Source organism: Ursus arctos, unplaced genomic scaffold (assembly GCF_023065955.2).
Source record: "Ursus arctos isolate Adak ecotype North America unplaced genomic scaffold, UrsArc2.0 scaffold_1, whole genome shotgun sequence".
NCBI lineage: Eukaryota > Metazoa > Chordata > Mammalia > Carnivora > Ursidae > Ursus > Ursus arctos.
The window spans coordinates 83,594,864-83,615,378 of record NW_026622763.1 but is presented as its reverse complement, the minus strand read 5'-3'; the positions used below and the strand labels follow the sequence as shown (position 1 = coordinate 83,615,378).

The following is a 20,515-nucleotide window of genomic DNA, read 5'->3' as shown; positions in this document are numbered from 1 at the left end:
TGCCCCATCTCCTTTCTGACTCTGACTCTCTTACCTCCTTTTTCACTTATAAGGACCCATAGGAGGACAAGGAACCCACCTGGAAATTCAGGATAATTTCCTGAATTAAAAGATTCCTACCTTATTCCCATAGGCAAAATCCCTTTTGCCACGTAAGGTAACCTATTCACAGGTTCTAGAAATTAGAATGCAGACATCCTGGGGAGACATTATTCTCTCTACCACCATAACCTACTCATCATCACTACCCCTATGAATTCATATTCATTCAGAGAAATAAAACAAAACCTGGGAAAAGATTCCATGTGTGCTCATGGACATGAAGACAAAGCACCTGTCTTTCTTTGCTCACCTTCTTTGTTCGAAATCACACAGATCTGTAACCTGGTTTAGACACCTGCGGTGGCCTGAAATTTGCATTTCCAGAGAACAGATTGCTGGGACATCATCTTCCCTATCAGGGGCACAGGACCAGGTGGCGCTTCACTCACCTCTTTCTGTTTCTTGCCCCGGAGAACCACACTGCTGCTGCTGTTGCTCTCCCGGAGGGAGTCCACGGTGTCTCCGTAGAGCAGCTTGATGGCCCTGACCAGCCGGGCACAGGAGCGGCTATGGTGCAGGTAACAGTGAGGGTGGCAGTAGTCAACGTGGGTGCAGATGAAGCTCTGCTGATTGCACAGCAAGATCATGACCTGGAACACACACGCCCCCGAGACTCAACCGTGCAATCAGGGTTGAAAGCGCAGTGAGTCACTAAGTCCCGCAAGAAAGCGAAGGGTTACAAGTCTTTATGTACTTGGCTTCTTGGCTCTCTCCATTCCCACTTGATAGAAAGGGCTTTTTGAAACAAGAAAAGGTTAAGTGACCTCAAAAAACTTAAACCAGTTATTGTGGAGTATACGATTTCCAAATAGTTTCAAATGAAGATTCTAAACTTAAACCACATTTTTTTGCAGCTCTTATGTTTTAGAAGGTGCCAGGTGAAAGAGCATCAACTGGCGAGAAATTCTGTGCCCAAGGATTTGGCTGGCCTTTGACAGCCGTCGGATGTCTAACTCTAGCCTACCCATGTGGAATTGAAAACACTTTTGCAGGACGCCTGGGTGGCTCAGTAGGTTAAGCGTCTGCCTTCAGCTTGGGTCATGGTCTCAGGGCCCTGGGATCGAATCCTGCATCGGGCTCCTTGCTCAGGAGGGAGCCTGCTTTTCCCTCCACCTCCTGCTCCCCCTGCTTGTGCTCATGCGCTCTCTCTCTGACAAATAAGTAAATAAAATCTTCAAACAAACAAACAAAGCATTTCTGCATCTTCTACCTTGGCTTATAACCGTCAGCTGAGCCTGAACCTGACTACAGCGCTTCATTTCTTCTCTCTACAAATTAATTTTTCTCCGGCTTTTGGGCCAATCTGGCTCTTGGGGCTTGATCTGGCTCAAATCCTCACATCACCTAGACTTCCCAAGTAGGATTCAAGAACTCCATTGAAAGGATATGGTTCTTTTAAGTTAAGGAATGAAGGCCTTTGAGTTTGTAACTTCTGAAGTTGCTTTCCTAAAAAGGCACTAGCACTCCAACGTCCACAAGGCTAGTCAAATATGCATTGAGTAATCTTCTGAATGTGTCCATCCTTCATGAAACCAGTTCCCACCCCAAAACCGAACCTGTGAGAAACTGTATGCCATATTGGATGGAGAACATAAAGTGAGTCTACGTGGACAGGGCCAATCAAACCTACTAGGTAGGGCTGCCACACGTTTCCTCAGGAACGAGAGGCCGTGCTTACTCCGAGGAAAACAACAACAACAACAACAACAACCAACTCCATACCCCTGTCAACTCGGATAACAATATCTCACACTCTTCAAAGTTATAAAAAAAAAAAAAGGTTTTGTCTGAACAGAGTATCAGATCTCTCTCGAGATTCACTGACATCCCTGCTATTCCTATAGGTACTGGTATGAGGCAGGCACATATAAAAACTGTAAGGTTTCCCTTGTTATTCTCAAATCTGGCTACTAAAGAGAAATACCAAGAAAGCTTAGCAACAACAACCCAAACCAAATAAACACGCAAACGACCATACGACTGGACTTCGGTTTAGAAGATTCTGATTTAGTTCAGTATCTGGGGTAGAGGTGACCTAGAAATCTGGAATTTTAACATTATGCTCAGGGATGTCTTTTTGGTAGATGTATTTCAAAGTTGCTCTCCGGATCCCACCTTCTGGTATTACTGCCTTTGTGAAACCACCTCCTGTTGGTTGGGCTGGCCTAGTGACTTGCTTCTAACAGAATGCAGCAAAGGCGAGGAGATGTCACTTCTGTGATCAGATTGCATGAGACAGTAACTTCTCTCCTGTAACCAGACTCTTCTTTATTGGCTTTGACAAAGCAAGGTGCCATGTTGGAAAGGTTCATATAGCAAGGAAATGAGGGTGGCCTCTGATCATCAGCCAGCTAGGAATTGAGGCCTTCTGTCTAACAGTTCTTGAGTAACTGAAATTCTACTAAACAATCCCATGAGCTTAGAAGCAAATTCTTTCCCTATCAGACCATCAGATAAGACCCCAGTCCTGGCCAGTACTTTGATCACTATCTTGTGAGAGAGCTGGAAGCAGAGGACCTCGCTAAACTGTGCCAGGATTCCTGACCCATAGAAACTGTAAGCTAATACATGTGTGTTGTTTAACATACACACATCTATATTAACATATATATTTGAATACATATATTTGAATGCATAAGATTGCATTCAACACAGTGAGGTAGTCAGGACCTGAAAGACAAGATGTGGAGAGAAAGGGCATTGAGCGCAGTGAGCACAGTGTGAGCACAGGCTACAGTTCTCCTTCAGGCAGAAGTGGCCAAGGGGGCAGGCAAAGCTTTAGGCAATTTCATGAGAACTGGAAGATAAAAACTGGAGTTCAGAATTGCTAGTGGGAAGAAGAATTGAGTGGACAGTAGAGAAGGGCGGTTTGGAGAAATGAGACTTGACACTTGCCTTCTAGACATTTGTTGATTGAGTAGCTAAGAAGCCAAGCAGAAACCAGCTGACAAGCAGAATGGAGATTTTGACAGTTTCACTGCGATGGGGAAGCAAAATTGGAGTTTCTGACCCATCAAGACTGGGGGCACACCCCAGACTGTGACTGGGAACCCTGGAGTGCTTCATACTAGAGGTGTGTGTTGGGAGGGTGGGCGGTGGGGGTGGGGGATAGCAATACTACACGTCAAGTCAGCTTCATCCTTGATAGGACTGAGGTGATCTATACCGTCTGCCAAAGTATAGGGTGAATCTTCCCTGGAGGGAGATAGCACCACTGGGAGCCTCTATAATCCTACAGTTTTGTTTTGTTTTTTAATTAGTAGACTTTGTTTTAGATTCACAGCAGAATTGAGCAGAGTGTACAGGGAGCTCCCAAACACCCCGTGCCTCCACACATGCACAGAGGCCTTCGTGATCAACATCTCCCAGCAGAGTGGTACGTTTATTATAATTAATGAATCTACACTGGCACGTCCCTATCATCCAAAGTGCTTAGTTTACATGAGGGTTCGCTCTTGGTGTTGTACAGTCTATGGGTTTGGACGAATGTCCAATGGCATGTCTCCATCACTGTGCTTCTCTAATTCTTCACCCGCCATATCTGGTAGTCAATGAAATCACTACCATAGTAAGGAACAGCCTAAGAGAAGATAATAGCTTCATATACTGGATTAATCAGTCATGGATTTTAAGTGTGTGTGATCAAAATGAAAATTAAAAAATATTTTAACTGAGTGATAATGAACATATGATGTATCAAATGCGTGATGCAGCTAAAGCTGTTCCTGGGGGAACATCTATAGTTTTAAATGAATAGGTTAGCAAAGCGGTTGGAGATCAATTATCTAAGTATCTATATCAAGAAATTAGGGAAAGAACACATGTTAAACTCAAAGAAAATAGAAGGAATTAATAAAGGTAATAGAAGAAATTAATGAAACAAAAATCAAACATTCCCCGAAGGACAAAACCAAAAGCTGATTCTCTGGTTAATAAAACTGACATACTTCTGGCAAGACTGATTAAAAAAAAGAAAGAAAGAAAAGATAAAACCTACCAATACCAGAAACAATAAGGGTACCTCACTGTAGACCCTACGGAGTTTAAAAGGATTTTAAGAGAAAGTTCTAAACACCTTTTCTGCTAATAAATACAAATATTTGGATTAAATTAACAAATTCCTAGGGGGAAAAAATAAATGTGCTCAAACTGCTTCCAGAAGAAATAGAAAATCTGAATGGTCTGAATCATATTACATAAGTTGAATTTGTAATTAAAAACCTTCCTACAAAGAAATGTTTAAATCTAGGTTTCTACTTAAAGAAATACACAAATACTTCAAGAAAAAAATAAAAAGCATTACTGAAGGAAATTTAAGAGGTGGGACATAAATTAATAGAGGAATAGACCACTTTATACATTAGAAGACTCAATATAATAAAGATTTCACTTCCTCAATATTAGATGATGTTTATATTCAGTATAAGCTAAGTTGAAAGCTTTTTTAAATAGAAATTAATAGGTGAGGGGCACCTGGGTGACTCAGTCGGTTAAGCGTCCGACTCAATTTTGGATCAGGTCATGATCTCAGGGTTGTGAGATCGAACCCTGCATTTGGCTCCATGCTGAATGTGGAGCTTGCTTAAGATTCTCTCTCTGATCCCTCTACTCCTCCCCTCCTGGGCACTTGTGCTCTCTCTCTTAAAAAAAAAAAAAATTAACAAGTGATTTTAAATGGAAGTGAATGTAGCCAAGAATAGACCAAGCCGCCTTGAGGAAGAACAAAGTTGGAGGATTTACCTTTATATGAACCAAACAAACCATAACACAGCACAGTATATCATACGACATCAATTACATGCACTTCCAAAACAGACAAAACTAATCTATGGTGTTAGAAGTTAGGACGGGTGGTTACTGTTAGGGGAGGGCTGTGACTGGTAGAGGGCATGTGTAGGGCTTCTGAGGTATGAAAACGTTCTTGACCTGCTGGTGGTTACCCAGATTGTCACTTTGTGAAAATTTATTGAGCTGTACACATAGGTTTTCTATGCTTCTCAAGATGTAGGTTGGACTTTACTAAAGAGTTTACTTTAAAAACAGTCAGCCAGTTGTGAAGACACAGCACTGTGAACTCTGTGGAGCGTTACGTACCAGCCAGCCCTTATCTGGCCCCACCAGGAAGTCAGGTGGAAATCAGAGGAGATGGTACAGAACATACCTAAGACCAATAACAGCACAGGCAGTACCCTGCTAGTTGTGGGTCTGATGTCATACTTCCTTAACTTTCTCATTCTCTCCTCATGCTCAGCTCAAACCCCGAACTCTAATCCATGCCCAAAGTTTCCCTGAAATCGCTCCTGCCCATGACCTCTGAAGAGCCCTTTGAAGTGTAACCTTTGCCATCTTAGGATCTCCATGTTCTGGTTTACAATTAGATCTATACAGACACAAGCCCGACACCATGACCTTGCTCTTGGCATTTGTGGTAACCTGTAGAAACTGATGGTGATGCTTCATCTGTGGTACCCAGGCTGTCTTGGTCACCAACCTGACCGGGTCCCTTAGGGTTTTCCTTGGCTTACGCTGGCCTACAAGCCAGCCATAACAAAGGAACTTTGGTTTTAGTTAAGCTTAAACTGAATACGATCCAACAGATTACCAATCCTGGTGAGAATTCTGAGGTTTAGCTGAAATAGAAGCCCATGGTTTTTCTTAGAGACTAAACTGAATTGATGGTTTTCATATACTCTTTTGTCCTCACTCCATAGATCTTTCTCAATGCCAAAAGAAATGGATCTCAGGTCTCTTTCTGAGATTCCTACTTACATGAAGCCATGACATGCTCCTGTGGTAATTTTCTTCTGTGCCAGCAGTACTCATTCCCTCTGGCTCGATGCTGGGCTCACTTGCACTCCAAGGACTCCCTTCTTCAAAAGAAAAATGCCGAGAGAGGTTATATTGTTCAGTCTCCCTGGAGAGCACGTTGATATGGTAGAGTGGTCCATGCTTTTGAATCCTAGGGCAGACTACCATGGCCCAGTGGGTTAACAGGGCACAGCACTGACTTTAGTGGAGGAATGTCAAGAGGAGCTGTTCCCCTCACCACCAGCTGAACACACAATTGCAAAGACATTTTTGATCTCTGTTATGGTGGCTTCCATTTTGAGACATGGGAGCAGAGAAGAAACAGAGTCAAGTCCTTGAATTGCTGAGATGAGCAAGTTATCGATTGAGTGTGCCCAAATCCACTCCAGACTGCCCAGACCTTGCAGGTGTAAGTAGGGACACCAAGCAACCTGCAGGGGCCATGAGCGTGCTGCTGCCTTCTCTGCCCTGCGACTATGACTAGAACCACACTCTCAACACCCTCTGACTTTGCTGTCTGAGCTGTCTCTAGAATGGGTGGTGCCTCACAAAAACCCAAAAAACCCCAAACAACCCCCCCCAAAACAAAACAAAACAAAACAAAAAACCCAAAACCAAAACAAACAAAGCAAAACAAACAAAAAAAAACCACAACCAAAACCAGAAAAACACCCCCCAAAATCTAAGGGAATTTATAAGCAATGGTGGTCAATCATGAACAGCCCTTTTGTCCAAACTCTTCTCTGTGGAAAAGTCTGGGGACATCTCTCTCAGGAATTTACTACATTTGCCCTCAAATCTAAAAGCTTTCCTGGGTCATATCTATGACAAAACCATGCCTTTGAGCTGCCTATTTTGATTCAACGGGTTGGGCTACATTAATCAATTCAAATAATTAATTGAAATATTTCCTCCCCAAACTAACTGATGACATTCTTATAACTTCAGACCTGTAATAAACGAAGTCACAGGTGTTTTGTTTTTTTTCTATTGTCTCCTTAAAAAATAAGCTGAATCTTAACTAATGCATCAATTGGTTATTTTCAAAGGTGCGGGTGGGTAGGTATAGAAATACTTCCTATTTTAGACCCGCTTTGATTAGGTACACTCAGCTTCGATTGCAGTGGACTTGATCGATAACTCATCCACATTTACTGACTTCTGAAACCACTTGCCTAGAAAGGAGAGCTTTCTATTTGCTCCTCATACGGGCCTGAATGGCAAAGAAAATGTACTTTAACTTTAACCTGACAGCTAAATTCCAGGCAGCTGGCGAGTCCCACCCGCACACTTGCGATCTCTTTCTCTTGCTAGTGAGATGACCGTCAGGCTCGCTGGACTAACACGTTCTGGGATTGAAGAGTCTCTGTGGATCCTGAAGGGACAGCCTTCACCTCGAACGCTCTGAATGTATACAGAGCTCACGCCCAGGTGCTTCACATACTTCCTAACCATCCCTAACCTCACCCGTAGAGCATCCCTTCGAGTAGGCGAGGAGGACAGAATTATTCCCACTGAAGAGTTGGAGGAAACAAACCCCTGAGACATTAACTGACTCGGTGACGGTCACTGTCAGGTCTCGCAATCTCTCCTCACTGAGAGTTTTGTTCTTTTTACTGTGAAATGGAGACTTTAAAGCACAGGGGACCTTAAGCTAGCTGCCCCCAAGGGAATTTCTACAGTTTGCTTTCAAGGTCCTCATCGGAAGAATGGAGGCACAAACATCTGGATTTCAAAAAACTGTCCTGCTGTTTAAACGGTCTCTTTCCCTGATGTAAACTCTCTCTCACTGCTCCAACTGTGGCCCCTGAACCAGCAACTTCAGCTTCACCGGAAAACTTGTGAGAGGCTCCCACCCCAGACCTGCCGAATTAGAACGTGCCTCTTGACGAGACTTGCAGACCACCTGCGTGCAGGTGAAGGTTGCAGCAGCCCTGCTCCCAAGGGCAGTACGGGTTTCAGACTGAGTGTGTGGTCTAGCCTGTGGCTCAGCTCTCCATCTCCTGATGTGTCAGAGAATGGGCTTCAGCTGTTTCAGGATTCGGGCCCTGTCTTCCTACCCCCCACGTCCCTGCGCACCCCACTCCTCTATGTTACCTAGGTCAGTGACAGTGTCCCTGCTCTGGGACAGCTGCAGCTCCTCAGCCTCGGACTCTGAGTCCTGCCGTGGTAACTTGCTCTTTAAGCTGCCGACCCGGCGAATGCTGGACAAGGAACCCCCCTTCTTCACCTGGAAACTGCGGGTTCCTTTAATCTGGAGCAGGCGGGAACCTCCTATCCTGATCTTCCTGCTGAGAACTGTATTGAAAGAATAAAATAGGGCTTTTTCCCCCTTAGTCTTCCCCAGCCAGTGTTAGATCCAAGCTCTCCCCAACCTGTCCCTGAACAGCCTCCTCTCTGTTGGCCGGGACGAGCAGCATGTCTGGAAGGAGCGTCTCCCCAGCCCCCAGTCAGGCAGCTCTGTTAGGCAGGCAGGAGGCTGGGTCCACCAGGAACGGCTGGTGCAGCTTCTTTCTTGGACACATAGCTCATCAGTGCTGGGAACGGCCTGCTCTCTCTCTGGCCCAGGGTTCACAAGCATGAGTGTGCCCTTGCAGCGGCATGACCTCGGACCGTCAGTACATTCCGACATCATCATCACTTGATTCAACAGAACCTCAAACCATTTGTTTTTGTCTTTCTTTTGAAATGGGACTTGCAGAGTTATGTGAGTTATGCAAACCCCTTCATGTAAACCCCTTCATTTTGGAATACCTCATTAAGAAATAAAAACAAGAGGCGCTTCTCTCTCCAACAGTCAGCAGTGGGTTCCGCTCAGCTCCTCAGCAATGGCACTAAAGGGTCTGTTTTCACTGGTGTGCTTTGGGTGAGCATGAGTGTGAAATAGTTCCATTCTCAATGCACCTAGTGATGTCACAGCCTCCTTCTTTCAGGCAAAAGGCTGGGTGGGATGGGAGTCCAAATGTTGCAACACCCTGAGCCAACCTTACAGTCTATATGTACCATGAAGAACATGCATTATTCATCTTTAGTGTTCTGGAAAAAACAGTCATCAGTGAGGAAAATAAAAGGGTAAAAGAAACACGTTTAAACTTGAAACCTACTTTTTTTTTTTTTTTAACCAAAAGCATCTTTATTTCCCATAGTCAATTATACTCCTACATCCTCTTCCTTTGGAGATCTGGTGTTGTCACACATGGATTCGATAAGGGCAGGATAAAGAAAGTTTGCAGAGCTTAGTCATTATCAAGAAAGGGGCCATTATTTTTCTAAGATTTTCTTCTTACCGGAACAAGATTTCTTATGAATTATTGAAGGCCTGGATATTAATATTTGTAACAGTTCCAATCAGGAAGATAGCATTTTAGTCTTCGGTCGCTCGCTCACAGGAAAATGAGCATGTGACCGTGAGAGGTGGTACAGAGCTACAAGACGGTAATTAAATGTATATGTTAATGCCGTATAAAGGAGCCCAGAAGATTCCTGTTGAGTCATGTGCAATGCTTAATCTCTGATTTACTTTTGTGATTGAGAAAGATTAAAATCATCACCACGGAGCTGGTGAAGGCCATGTGGAGCCCCCTGAACACATCTGCACAGAAATTTTACACCTGGATAGAACTTCTTGCAGCCCAGCCAGATAAATTCCACAAAGAGCATAGACTATCATGCTCCATTTCAATTATAGCACAAAATCCATCCGCTGCATTTTTCCATATTATTTTTAGGCTTAATTGAGGCTTTAATGACCTACCTGAAATACATGTGAAATAGAATATTATCATTTTTTAATGAGTACTAATACAACTTCATACCAAGATAGATTGGGAAGTAGAAAAAAAGTTTAGAGAGGTTTTTTTTCCTTTTTTTTTTTTTTTTAAACAGAGACACTCTCTTGCATTCTTTGCCTGATTTCATGATAATTTTTACCATATAAATTTGGGAAAGTAACCCCAAATTAATGTGACCTAAAAGAAATTCAATTTTGAGAACCTATTCTACTACCAAAGATAATTGGATATATCCTGTAGGACTAAAAATCAGTGTTCAGAATTATGGCACTGATTATTTACAAAGGACACTGCAGTTAGAATTCAGATTTGATTTTGTACCTGAAAACCATTAGCTGAACTCATACAGCATTGAGTGTCAACCTTTACCTCCATGAAAACATGAAATACGAAAAGTGAATATAATATGAAAGTGAAACAAATACAACTAAATTGGATAAAACATCTTTTTTCCTTTTTTCTCACCTCACATTGTTTCCATTAACAAGTCCTTCTCGAAATTTCCTAGGATTCTGAAAGTCGCATTACTTATTCCTGGGACTAATGTTAACTGCCTCAATGTGTTTGCTTACTCCCACTCCCACAGCTTGACTCATCTTTTCAATACATAAATCATAAATACATATATTATCTCACCTTTCTGGTCAAAACCTGTCAACCACACTCAGATACACTCACACAGAATTAAATTTCTAACCACATCTACAGATCCTATTTAATATGCCCTTTGCCTACCTATCTGACCCCATTTCCTGCCCATCTTCCACCAAGTCATTCCGTTGCCACCATGTTGGTCTCTTTGCCCTTCTTCAAATGTTCCATGTTCATTCCTGCCTCAGAGCTGAGTTCTCACTGTTGTGTCTGCTTGGAAGACTCCTCCCTCAACAATCTGCATGCCTGGCTCCTTCACATCATCTAGGTCTCTGCTCACTGCCACCTATGGGTTCCTTCTCTGACTACATCTCTCCCACTCCAGGTCATGACCAATTCTCTGACCTTCGTGTGCTTTACTTTGTATCATTTGTCTTTATTTGAAAGTCTAGTCTTTGATGCTATTCACTAACATGGACTCTTAGCTAATAAAAACTAAAATATATGTGGGAAATGTTTCTTCCTGTTCATTGCTGTATTCTGGGAACCTAGAATAGTGCCCGACATATAGCAGGTGCTCAATAGATGATTGTTGAATAATCAGACGCATCTTGGTGTCGTATTTTGGAATACCAATCTTCGTTTGTTTTCGGAATGTGGGTAAAATGATGTGGCAGACCTTGCTTGGGGATTTTAGGCAGACATTTTTAGTTTAAGGATTATTTCACATTTGTTTTCCCCAGTAGAATCTGAATTGTCCTCAGGTTGTTTATTTCAAGAACAACATCTTTAGCTTTTATGAAAACAGATGGTATAAAATTTTAAGTAAAAGTTTAGTAATCTAATTTAACAGAGTCCCCCTGGCTTTAGCAGCTGGTATCAACTTATCAAAGGATTAAGGAATATGGAGGAATCTTCAAGAAGATTTTGGCCAACCAGTGAAGGACATTTTATGAATATGTTCTCATTTTATTTATAGTTTCAGCTTTCTGTTCATTTATTAACCAACTTTCAAATATTAACATAGCTGTTCTATGAGGAGAAAAAATACTAAGCATTTGTGGTTTTGAACATCAAAGGAAATTTACATAAATGATAATCATGAAATTAAAATGTTCTTAAAAATTGATCTGCTGTTTTATTTTTTTAAACAGTGTTGGATTTCCTCTGTTTCAAGTTTAATCATGTCTGTATTAGGAATTTTTATTTCAGCTACTTTAAACAATACTTAGCATAATAACTTTGAATAGGCAAAAAAAAAAAAAATCCCCTTGAGATATGTTTAAAAATGTGAGTTTTTCATCATATGCAGTTAGCATTATCCGAAAAAGTAATAGTTGTAAAAATATCGACTTGATACTTCTTCATGCCCAGAAAGTGCTAAGACTTGGCTAATAAATTGTTGTTTTGCCATAAATTCAATACAATAGAATGATTATTTGCATTTTAAAAATGTCATGACAATAATCTGACCTTAAAATATTAAAAATTTTTTCCAGTGTACATCCATTCCTTAGAAGATTTTAAAGATTTTCTATTTTCTCAATCTAGGGCTATTCCTTCCTGGAGTCATTCATTCCTTCAGTTATCCAACATTAATTGTCATTTTCTATAGGATACCAGAAAATACATAAATGCATAAAATCATCTTTGATTCTTAACAAACGTACTGATGTTCTTATAATCAAAATTCATTAGAAAAACATTGAAGGGAAGTGGCATTTAAGAAGTAGCAAAATCAGATAGAGAAATTAACAGTTAAAGGAGCCCTTGAAAGCAACTTAAAGCTTGGTAAAATCTTTAGTTTATATTTAGAATTTTCCGCGTCGGTTCTAGTCTATAGGCTCGTGATATAAACAAGTAACAACAACTATTTATTTTCCACCAGTTTTGTACCAGGTACTGTGCTTATGCTGGGCTCGCATCGTTCTCATTGAAAGCTTTCAATATCACGATGCTGTAGGTGTCATCAAACTAATTTTAAAGAGGAGAAAACCATGGCTTGGAAGGTAAGTGACTTGGACAAGGTCATACGACTGGTTGTTACATCTTACCATTATAAGATGTAGTTTTTTTTTCACATTTTAACACATCTGAACTTGAGATTTGTCTTACAACTGATGCCATCCTAGGATCAGTAGTGCCAGGGAGCAGTTGTGACACAGTTGTTATTGCTTCTGTCCATGTGAGCATTTAAAGCACCAGCAACAAAATGTAAAGGATGGTGTCAGTGTCTTTTAGCTCCAAGGAGCCAAATGGGAGTTGGGTGAGGGAGGGTGGGAGGTGCTAAGTCAGATGTGTTTGGCCACGTTCCAGAAGCACGTAGTGAGTATGAGAGTAGGCTAGCTTCATACAAGTGCAGGCTGGGTTACGTACGTAACACCAACAGCTTTACCTCTTTTACAGATTCGTTTCAGAAATGACATAGTACTAACAGTCTAATGACACAGAGGACATTATCCTAGAGAAAAACATGGACACTGACAATGCTGAGTTGAAAACGATTAAGAAATTTGAACCTAGAATTGAAGATCGTTTAGAAAAACTTCAACAAGTTTATTCTATTGATATGTTCCCTTTTTCTGCACAAGGATGATATGTATCGATAATTAAAAATCTGCATCTAATTAAGTCTGAAAGTCCTCTTTCAGTAAGAATGAAACAGACTAAATGGTAACAAAGTATTGCATACGGGCTGAATGGGAAGTATTTTTTCTTTCTTACTGGTACGTGAAATAAGGGTTCATCAGACAAGCAACGGATGGCATCAGTGGGATATGGGGAGTTGCTGAACTGGAAGTACAACCCGAAACTTCTCAGACTGTCGTGTCCAGCTCCTAACTAGCATGGTTTCCTACCTCGTTAAGTGGACACAGTACTGTAGGTAGCCAACAGTTTTGGACTTCTTTGGGCATACAATTCTGTAGTGTGGACCCCAGGCCAAATATCCTATGAGAAACACTGAAACGTGAAAAGAATTTTTGCTTTTCCATACCTTTCTTCTCCTCGGCCCCCGTATCTGATTTGAGGGTGTGGCTACTACTGTGGAGGGAATCTTTTGAGTCTTCATTTTCATCCAGGACCCCAGCAAAGCTGATCTTCCTCTCATATCTGTGCCGGTCCAACTCAGGATCCAAACGAAGTCTGCAGCTCTCCAAGTCCTGCAATGTCAGCGAGGAAGGAGTACGTGAACGCTCACATCTCCTCAGCACTGCATCGGTCTTGCAGCAAACCTCCCTCCATTTTGAATTGCACCCAGCTGAATTTGCACAGAGCCAAATTCCTCTCTCTAATGCCAATTTCAGATTGTGCCCATTAAAGACGTTTCTTGAATTAAAGAAAAAAATCTTTCCTAACTCATAGTTTTTCCCTTTCCCTCACATTTTATCTTTGAAAAGCACAGACCTTGTTTCAACTCTAGAATTAGCTTCCTCACCTATTAACTCTTCGTCCACAGTTTAAATGGCATTTTTGGCATTTATCTATTTATTAAATGGTCATGCCTTGAGTATGAATGTGTTAGGTACTGGGGGATAAATAAGAAATGGTTCTTGCCCTAAAGGAACTCAGAATCTTGAGACAGAGACTGAGAAGGCAAACACAGGGATAAATTCCCAGACCGAGAGAAAGAACAGGAACTTAGAAATCAGACTTGGAGGCACAATAATGCCCCCCGCCCCGCAAGATGTCCATGTTCTCATCCTAGGAACGGGTAAATATGTTACCTTACATTGCAATAGGGACTGTGTGCATGTGGATTTAGCTTAAAGGTCTTGTGATGGGAAATCATCCTGGATTAGCCAAGTGGGCCCAGCCGAATCACACAAATCCTTAAAGGCAGAAAGCTTTTCCAGGCTGTGGTTAAAGGAAGATGTAACTACAGCAGAAGAGTGAGAGAGATGCCAAATTACTGGCTTTGAAGGTGGAAAGAGGGACCACGAGCCAAGGAATGTGGGTCACCCAAGAAAATGGAAAAAAAGGCAAGGAAACAGAGTCTTCTCTGGAGTCCCAAAAAGGAGTACAGTTTTCTTGACACCTTGACTCTAGCCCAGTGAAACTCTTGTCAGACTTCTGATTTCTAGAACCGTAAAATGCTATGTTTTTGCTCTTCTAAACAGCTAAATTTCTGCAGAAATGGAAATGAATAAAGAGGTGATGTTGGAGTTTTGTCGCGAGGACTTCAAGATAGCTCAGCAAACAAGTGGGAAAAAGCAGTTCAGACTTAACGAGTTTCATGTGTGAGGTCCAGAGGCTCAAAATATGCTTAGGCATTGGAGGAACTTCTCACTCCCTTCCAGAAGTACAAGAGGGGTTCCATGACTATGTGCCTATGAACAGCATGAGCCCATACCCTAATGTAAGCCTTGGCGAGGAAAAGTATTTGGTTGGAGTTTGGTTGATGAGGCCCCCAGTTGAAAACTGACCTATTCTATGAATGCAGATTTGTTCAATCAGGAGATCATATTTAATTGTTAATCTGTAAAACACTTTTGGAGGACCTGATAAAGGAAAAGTACGTAAAATGCTAATTTTATTTCTACAGAGCATTTTTTTTCTAAATACAACATAAGTCCGCAGATTCATATAGATATGGAAAACAAAAACATTTTTTAAAAAAAGCCCATTTTGCCCTGATTGGAATTTTATGCTTTTAATTTTTATTAATAAATGAAACTTTTTAAAAAAAGATTTATTTATTGGACGCACAGAGAGAGAGAACACGAGCAGGAGGGGCAGAGGGAGGAGAGAGAATCCCAAGCAGACTCTGCACTTAGTGCAGAGCCTAATATGGGGCTCGATCTCACAACCCTAAGGTCATGACCTAAGCCCAAACCAGGAGTCTGACACTTAACCAACGGTGCCACCCAGGCGTCCCTAATAAATGAAACTTTAGACTCTACATGATGTTTTTTCTTGTCCTTTCAATTAAGAACAGAAGTTATACTTTGATACCCAGAAAATTAGATCACATCATGAAAAATAAAGGAACTACATGGAATGTATTTAGCATTGTCAAAAAATATTCTAGGAATATAATTATTTCCCTGAAATTAACCCCTTTTAGAAAAAAAAATAGAAAACCTAATATATTTTGTATTTTGTTAGCCAAACTTAATTATATAAATTTCTTAAGATAAAAAGTAATATAACAACTCTGATTCTCAAAAGTCGTTACCTCTTCCAATTTCTTCTTTTATCCATTTGTCAAAATTCCATCACTCTTTCAAAGCTATATTCAAATACGACCTCTTACAGAAAGGTTCTTCAGGTTTTTCCAGCCCCTCCTTTGGCCAACCATGGTCCTTCTGCCTCCTTCTCAGGGCCACTCTTATATTTCACACCAGGAAATAATTTTTTATGTGTTGGTTCTCTTGTTTCAATATATTTATCTCTATATCACCACCAATCCTCTATCACACCACCTTTTGTTCATAGTCTTACTCCCAGTAAATATTCATCAGTTAGTCTTGGTATATGTAAATTGTGTTTTGTTTCTGATTTTTTAATTTTAGGAACATTTGGAATCCAGCAGTATATTTTTTATAAACCGATTTGTTAAATACCATCAGCATATTTGGTACAGTCCTTAGCACAATCTTGCAAAAAGCATCCAATATGTGTTTTCTCTAATGAACGAATGTAGACAACAGACTTCCTTAGCATTTTTTTCTTTATTATTACGGACTCATCTATCCATTGGATGGGAATTACTTGTTTTAATTCATGTTGTTTGGCCATTGGTTATTGGTTTCACTAATTCAGTTGGTAAACATCTGTATAGACCAGCAGTTTTACAAACAAAATTCTCTATTTAACAATGATGTACTATATGTTGGCTAACTGAACATAAAAAAAACAAAAAACAAAAAACAAAACCTATGTCTTTATTGTCCTCAAGTTTGGAAGTTATTGTTTAGAGAAAATTTTGATTATTATGCTATTTTAGATTATGAATCTTGTAAAAATGCTTTCTTTTAAGATATTAGTTATTAGTATGATTTATGAAAACATTGAATTAATATGTTATCTGAAGCTCTTTAAAAAAAAAAGCACATTATTTAAGTTGCATCTAGGTATCCGGGAAAAAATTGTTAAGTTGGTAAAAATATTTTTTTGTTAACTTTTAAAAACTTTTGATATCATTTTGCCTTTTCTTTTACCTCCATCCCCCAATCAATTCAGTGAGTGCCTCCTGGGATTTCCTGACCCTATCCAAGAAACAACTATGGTTAAACAAATTAACTTTTATTTAAATTATTTTATTTTCAGTTCTTCTGCTTTCTCTTCCATATTTTGGATATAACTAGGACTTTTTCAAACAGAAATTTCACCTGAAAATCTCATCCATTTTGGAAAGGGCCTAATGGCAATATCTGTTAAAAAGACTTTTTCCCTTGGTAGAAAGTTTATGTCTCTGATTTTCTTCTATCCTTAAGCCACAGATTGGAGAATGTCTATAGCTTCTAATGTGATTATTTTACTACCTTATGCTTTTATTATTTTGTAATTAGGGTAGTTACTATTTTTACTGTTATTAAAATGTTACTGAACTAAAAAAAAATTGTTTTCAAGATCTGTAGATACCCTTGCAGGAAGTGTTTTGTTAAAACTTTATAATAGTTCGTTTTGATGGTATTTATGCTTCAACTGTTAGACTCACTGTTTAATAAAATTTCTTAAAGAACAATTGCAGCATTTACAGCTTCTGTGTCAGTAAAACAGTTTTATTAAACTCGCTGTTTACAGTAGCTTGGAATGCAACTTGAGGTGTGTGTGTATGTGGTTTTTTTTCCCCATCAATCAAAGTTGGATTAAACATGAGAGAAAGATTCCCATTTATTTTATAAAGGTCACATCCCAACATAATGCATACCTACACTGGACAATAAAAATCCCAGTGTAATGAATGAAGGCTCTCTAAAGCCTTGGTAAAGGTGATGCAGTTGTGAACACTTTCTTCTCCTTGACTGAATGACGGAAGGCTGTTTTAGCTTAATTTCTTGCCATTTTCCACTAGTCTGCCAATTGGTTCTACAGTAATTTTTAGAAGGTTTGATTGATTTTTTTAAAAATGAAATTTGCTATAATAATAAGGGACATTAAACTCTAGCTTTGTGGAATTGAAAGGGAGAACAAAAATAACTGAGTCAAACTTTATGACTCTTTTTTTTAAATCACAATGGACCAGAGTGGTGATCAAATAAAAATCTGAAAAATGAAAAGTAGATGTATCACCATGCTTTTATGAAGGCTTCAGTATAATTAGAATGTTGACAAAATAGCACTAAGAGAGGTCTTACAGATCAGATGTTTCATCCCACTTGATTTTAAACACATGTGTGGCCTTGATTTGATTTTATAGAGTAGTCTGAATAGAGTAGCAAAGGTGACATTCAGAAAATTAAAGGCCCAGGTTAATAGGAAAATGGAATAAGGGCAGTAGGAGAACTTCGCTTTCTGACAGCAAAAAACGTAGTTTCACAGTCCAAATACTGGTATGTCTCTCTTGAAAACATACATTTTACCCACAAATGTTTCCAACTTGAAAATATCCACCTTACGTCTTAGAGTGTGAGGGAACAGGTTTTCCAGACGTTGGAAAACCAGAGGTAGAGGCAGGGCTCGGGATAATAGCACCAATTCTTTTGTTTCCCCCCAGGGATTGGGGTATAGCCTTGTTCTTGCCCAGTTTGGTTAAAAAAGCAGGAGAGCTGGTAGACCGTAAAACTGGCGAAAATAGAAGCGCGTAGATTGTGTAACAATTTTTCTGGTAGAGTAGTCTAAGTCTTGTGTAAAGGGAAAATAAAAAAGAATTTGTCTGGTTTCTCAGCTCTGGCTGAGATGGTGCCTGAAATGAAAGAACCACTGGAAATTTGGTGCCTATTAGAGGACTATGGGCCAAGGAAAATCGGCTCTGAGGTGTGCCCATCCCACACACTCTGTGAAGACGCCTGGCCCTTGCAGAGTGCTGGTATATTCTGCTAAACAAATCAGGCCTTGATGGTGCAGGGGTATGCGTGCGTGCGTGCGTGCGTGGTCTTCTTTTGCCTATTCGTATCCATACGAAGTACGGCAGGAATAAAAATATGTTTAGAGATGTTTACATGCTAAATACTTAAACAAGTCTTTTTGTCCATAACTTAAATGAGAAAATTCATTGGAAGCACATTTCCATATGGATTTATGAGCTGTTAAATTTTTAGGACAAAAAAATTCTGTCAGTAATTTCTAAAAAATGCTGGCAGTAGAACTCCTCATAGTTTGCAGAGTAAAGAACCTAAAGGCTTATGAGAGAAGATTCACAACGAAGTAAGCATTGCTAAGAGAGTAACTCAAAATAGAGACCAAAGGATACCGGGGAAATAGGGCCTATGTGTGTCTCTCTTGTTTCATTTCTCAGAACACCATGAAGTTTTTACTTTTGTCAATTGCCACTTGTCGACTGTAACTCCACCGCCTTCCGGCACACATCCTTCTACTTTGAATTAAAATAGAGATCGTGTAACACCTGTTAGCTAAATAGCCAATCTTGTATTAGATAGTTTAAATTCTGCCAGCATCAAGTTTCAAACAAGTTAAGCAGTCGTATGGTTTCACCTTTACAAGCCTGCTCACAATTCCAGTTTGGAGCACACCTTTCATTTCCATGGACTCTGTGTCTCCCAGATGGCAATCCCTAAGTCCTCTTCTTGGTCAAAAGGCTCTTAGACATTCTAGCATGACTGACAGCGATTAATCCAATGTTTTACCCAGTGGTGCTATCTTCAGCAATTTCAAGGTCAACTTCAGAATTATTATTTTTTGTAATAGAAAAAAAGAGATTTTATTATGAAGATACCTAGGTTGAATTTTTTAAATTATATGATACATTTGGCCATTGGGCATTTGAGGAAACTATGGATACTCAAAACCTAGCCACATGTCTGGCCTCTCTGAGTAGCCAGATTATTAACACCCATGCTTTACTTACCACCAGAGGCTCAGTACGTGGTCTGGGCAGGCAAGAAAAGGTTTCTCGCAGGAAGGTAGTGATCTCCAGGAGAAGCTGGCATGCTGCCATCTTCAAGGCAAAGGGGCAGCCACATTTAGAGGGGTTCACAGTACCTATGGAATGAAAGGGTTCCTTCATAAATAAACAAACCAATGAAAAAAATACAGAGAGGCACGGTTTGATGGACAAAGCTACAAATGTCCCAAATGAAACTGTGTATGAGAATGGTACCTATTCATGGTCAATTGACCTATTCCCTTTAGCGTAATCTGTGCATTACCTTTCTCTACCTCCATTTTGTAATTCAATAGTGAGTTCCTTAGTATTAAAATATCAATCAATAAGAACTAAATTATTTTCCTTAAGGCTCATAGAGTAAAACAACACAGCCCACTAAGCTAGAAAGCCTTTTAACAAAAACAGAAATGGAAAGCAGTCTTGCAAGATCTTTACATTGCTTATTTAATCAGATTTAGACTATGCACAGGGCGGTGAAGTAGTTTTGGCACTACAAAAATCTTGCCAGCTCATTTTATAAGAGAGATTTTTCTTGAGGGCAGTGATGTTGCTTCCAGTTTAGCCCAGATGTGTTTCTGTAGCATAGACAAGGCATACTTGATCACCTCTAGCATACGCTTTATACAAGTTAGCCTATCCTATTAAACCATAGCTACACTAGAAGTATGCAAATATTCTCCTTTGCTCTGAAGAATACCAGCCTTTGAACGAGTACAGTGTTGCCTCCATCATAGACCCAGATTTTGCTCTAAAGGCAGAAAATGGCCAAGGTGACACCAGAGACTTTTAAAATTCTTAAGATTAGTTTTCAGATACATGTTGTCACTAATCCTGCAGAAATACACTGAAGAAGACCAAAGCAATGTTGAGTTCTACCTCTCATAAGAGAAAGAAAATACTTATCTATTTTGATTCAAAGCATCAAGCAATCACAATATCATTATATATCAACATTCCTAACATATTTTAAAAATATTTCCTGCGTATTAGGCTTTCTTAATTGAATAGGATATATCTCTCTATCTCTCTATCATCTATCTCTATCTGTCTATATCTATATCTGTATCTGTATATCATGGCTTATACTGAGAGTAGGTGGAAATTATGTTCTTTCTGAAGATATCTGATTATCATTTCCTCATGAAAACCATTATTTTTTCTCCAGAGATAGTATGTGGATAGGAACATTGCCTCTTATTAAGAACTGAGGAGA

The 20,515-nt window shown here is 39.9% G+C and overlaps 1 protein-coding gene across 2 annotated transcripts in view; it reads right to left on the bottom strand.

Moving 5' to 3' along the window:
- The window catches only part of UNC80 (unc-80 homolog, NALCN channel complex subunit), a 216,363-nt gene that overhangs the window by 93,090 nt on the left and 102,758 nt on the right, over window positions 1-20,515 (bottom strand). Inside the window, exons 25-29 of one of the 2 annotated variants that reach the window (XM_044381208.3) lie at window positions 19,264-19,397; window positions 13,288-13,453; window positions 8,008-8,208; window positions 5,872-5,972; window positions 492-692 (exon numbers count right to left, since the gene is read on the bottom strand). In XM_044381208.3, coding sequence (XP_044237143.3) covers window positions 492-692; window positions 5,872-5,972; window positions 8,008-8,208; window positions 13,288-13,453; window positions 19,264-19,397 — 803 coding nt within the window. The remainder of the gene's footprint in view (window positions 1-491; window positions 693-5,871; window positions 5,973-8,007; window positions 8,209-13,287; window positions 13,454-19,263; window positions 19,398-20,515) is intronic. The other variant, XM_026492047.4, reaches the window with a different exon arrangement.